This window comes from Acanthisitta chloris, unplaced genomic scaffold (genome assembly GCF_000695815.1).
Source record: "Acanthisitta chloris isolate BGI_N310 unplaced genomic scaffold, ASM69581v1 scaffold32242, whole genome shotgun sequence".
Classification (NCBI taxonomy): domain Eukaryota; kingdom Metazoa; phylum Chordata; class Aves; order Passeriformes; family Acanthisittidae; genus Acanthisitta; species Acanthisitta chloris.
Window position 1 is genome coordinate 4,348 of NW_008662699.1, and position 3,547 is coordinate 7,894.

Sequence of the window (3,547 nt, forward strand, 5' to 3'; positions counted from 1 at the left end):
GGGGAGGGGGATGCTGGCCTCCACCATCCTTCCAGCCTGCAGCCAGGTGGGATTCCCGGTGTTCCTGGCTCCTCCTGGTGGCAGAGGCACTGGGGAGCTGGCCGTGACACCAGCTGGTGTCCCACCCACAGTCTTTGCTCTCCATCCCTGGCCCTGTGACATGGAGGATACCCAAATACTCAGGTGACCCCTTTCCTTTGTACCCTTCCAGGCTCTGCTGTCTCCTTGAAGGCCAAGCCAAAGTAGAGAGCTGCCCAGGATGACGGTTCTCCTTCTGCTCCTGCTCTCCCCACTCCAAGGTAGACTGATCCAACTGTGTCCTGCCTTGGAATGATGAGCCAGGTTTGGGATGCTGGAAGTAACTGGCAGCCCAAAAAAATTGGCTGGGGGGCACCAAGGGGCATTTGCAGCTGTGGCTTCTGGTGGAGTCTCTCATGCAGGATGGGTCTTTTCCAGGGAAAGAAGATGATCTCCATCCATCCATTCTGTGGATGTATAGGTCCTCTGTCAGTCTCTGCTGATCTGGGTGGTGGCACATGTGAGAGGGTGTCCCTGAAAGACAGGAGGTCCTGTTGCCCCAGGGGCCATGGCAGATCCTCCCAGCATGGCTATGGGGACATCAGGGATGTGGCTGAAGTCATGCAGCCCATCCAGGATGGGGTTGGGATGACTGGAGTGGAGAGCCCGGTGTGCCGTGCATGGTGGCTGCTGCAGGGGTGTGCTGTTTGCTGGGGGTGGCTGTCCCTCCAGCTGAGCTGGCATCTCTGTGCACTTGTACAATTCAGGGATGGGAGCCAGCGGCCACAAGGAAGAGGATTTCCGCTTCTGTGGTGACCGAAACCAGACCCAGGACAGCTCTGTCATCTACGAGCATGGCCCTGCCACCATCTCCATTGAGAACACGGCCCAGGCACTGATAATAAAAAGGCCCTTTTTGCCAAGCCGGAGAAACTCTTACTACAAGTACAGCTTGCCCCCCACCTTGGGCAGGTACCGCTTCTGCATCTACTGGTTCAAGGCCAACAGGACCCTGCGGCTGGTGTACGGGAAGCAGAGCATCCTCCTGGGAGGGGATCCATCCAGCAGCATCACCCGTGGACAGGAGAGTCAGAGGACTGAAAGAACCAGCACGTCCATCTTCAATGTGTCCTACATCTCAAAGGGCGAGAAGAACACTTCCCTTGATGCTGCAGCTGAATACTTCTTCCCTGGTAAAGGCAATTCAATGTGTAATAGAAACGAAGAGTTTGTTTCATCCCCAGCCTGTTATCTGGCCATCAGCAGAGCACTGGTAGTTTCCTAGTGTGTGATATAGCCTGGTGATGTGAAGACAGCTGAAGCATGATAGAAGGGAATGTAAGTTTGCTTGAAGCAGTCCAAAGCCAGGCCTGGTATCTGGGATCCCTAAAGATGAAGGTGATGATTTTCAAAAGTGTTTTGCCCTCAGAAATCGTGGGCTTTGCAATGGTCTCTGAGGGTCCTGTCTGCTCTGCTAGGCACTTAGCTAGCCTCCACCAGCTTGGTCCCTACGGCCTTGTTGGGAGTTGAGCTCCAGGCAGCATGAAAGCCCTCTGAGTTGGAGTCACCATCAGCTTCCCTGGCTTGGGGTGACCTTGAAGCCCTCTGCTTTCTGGTTCCACCAGGGCTATGCCCACTTGGTTTGGGACACAAGGAAGCCAGTTCCACCCATGCATTTCATGGCATTTCTTTTCCATCAGCCTCTTCAGAGACCATGCCTGTCTGGGAGCAAGATGTGGAGGAGCAGCTCGCTGCCTTGGATGGCCTCATTGCCCAGCCCCCAGCCCCAGCCATGGGAGCCACGGAGCAGGAGACACTCCGGCGGTGAGTTCTGAGCTCTTACCATTATTGCTGTCACTGATCCATGCCCACTGCATCCTGCTCACCGTGCCTCTTCCCCGACAGCAAACTCAGGGAGCTGGAGAAGACACTGGCCAAGGTGGAGCTTGAAGGGCAGAACCAGACCTTTGGGAAGGCCACTGTCCACGCAACTGTCCTGAGGGTCCAGCCCACTCGGGCTCCTCAGCACCTGGCCTTTGCTTCCCAGAGAGAGGTGGGTCCCGGAAAGCCTGCTCTAGTGCTCTTGGCACACTGCAGCCTGTCCCAACCTCTCTCCTGATGAATCTTTCCTTGCAGGAGGGTGGAGAGGTCCATGGGTTCACGGTGGACCTGCCAGGCAGTCTGTTCATGACAGTGAAGGAGAGAGAGGAGGTGGTGGAGCACAGGGTGCTCCTCATGGACATCGACAGCCAGACTATGTTCCAGGTAATGCCCACATGCATGACGTGGTGGGGTGTCCCACCATGCCAGGTGCTCTGGCAGTGCAGGGCAGCAGGGGTGCTGCCCGGATGAGGATGCTGGTGCTGGCTCAGAGAAAATGCTTCAAGGGTGAGCTAGAAACTTGTTGCAGAAAGAGTCATGGGACCTATTTGGGGATGTTCATCTGCTTCACACCTGGCAGCTCTCCCTTCCTACACTGCAACTGCCTCCTCTTCTTCTCCAACAGGATGAAAATAGCAGCCATGTCCTGGGTGACAAGGTAGTCAGCATCTCGATGGTGGACACGGTGGTAGCCAACCTCTCTGAACCAATGGTCCTCACTTTCTTCCATGGCCAGCTGCCGGTAGGTGGGGAAACAGCCTCATCAAACCTGATCCCACTGGGAATGGAGGGGCAAGGAGGGCTCAGGGCCTGCCAGTTTAGGCAGTGACCACAATCCAGCAGGTCCGTACTATTGGCCTGCCTGTGCAGGGCCTGCTGTGTCTTCTGAGGCTGCATCATGATCATGGCTTCACCATGTGCACTGGTAGTAGCATTACCTGTGCCTGTCCAGGAGATGCAGCACAGCATACAGGACCTGGGCCGTTGTGTCCAGCACCGTATCCAGGGCTGGGCAATACTCTGAGTTAACAGTCCCTTGGCTTACTCATGGCCCTGTGAGGTGTCTGCTTAAAACTGAATCCCTTGTTTGGAAAAGGAAGGAGGTATCTGCTCTATCACCTGATAAGAGAGTGGTTTCTGCCTGGAGCCCACTCCCATCACAGGGGTTAGTTTGTCTCCTGAGACCATCTCTCTTCCTGCCCAATGTTCTCCCCTATCAAATGTACTGGCTGAGCAACAAACCCACAGCTGGTTCCTGATCAGGGCCTGTGGTTTTGTCATTGCAGAGGAACGTGACCCCACTGTGCGTCTTCTGGCAGGAGGACACCACTGGTGAGTGCTCCTGCCCTTGGATGTGAAACCAGGCACTGCCTTTGCCCCTTTTGGAGGGTACCACAGACCCACTGGTAGGGGTGAAGGTTGCTCTGCACCCCTCTTCCTTGCTCCAACTCCATAAACCATTCCCACAGGGCTGATCTCAGGTTTTCCCCTCCATAGCTAACCTAAGAGCTTTTGCCTTCCCTAGGGATGGGTTCTGGTGCTCAGAGGGCTATCTGAGTGTGTGTACTTGGCCTGGGACAAGATGGGACCCTGTCTTTCCGTGGACACCTTGCCCTTAAAATCCATGAACCTGAGACAAATGTTCCTG

General features: G+C 55.4%; 1 protein-coding gene across 1 annotated transcript in view; it reads left to right on the forward strand.

Moving 5' to 3' along the window:
• The first annotated feature begins 259 nt into the window (after nt 1–259).
• Nucleotides 260–3,547, forward strand: part of GPR56 (G protein-coupled receptor 56) — a 6,364-nt gene continuing 3,076 nt past the window's right edge. Inside the window, exons 1-7 of the mRNA XM_009070697.1 lie at nt 260–299; nt 786–1,211; nt 1,719–1,842; nt 1,924–2,071; nt 2,155–2,283; nt 2,525–2,641; nt 3,186–3,235. Of these exons, the coding sequence (XP_009068945.1) occupies nt 260–299; nt 786–1,211; nt 1,719–1,842; nt 1,924–2,071; nt 2,155–2,283; nt 2,525–2,641; nt 3,186–3,235 (1,034 nt within the window). The remainder of the gene's footprint in view (nt 300–785; nt 1,212–1,718; nt 1,843–1,923; nt 2,072–2,154; nt 2,284–2,524; nt 2,642–3,185; nt 3,236–3,547) is intronic.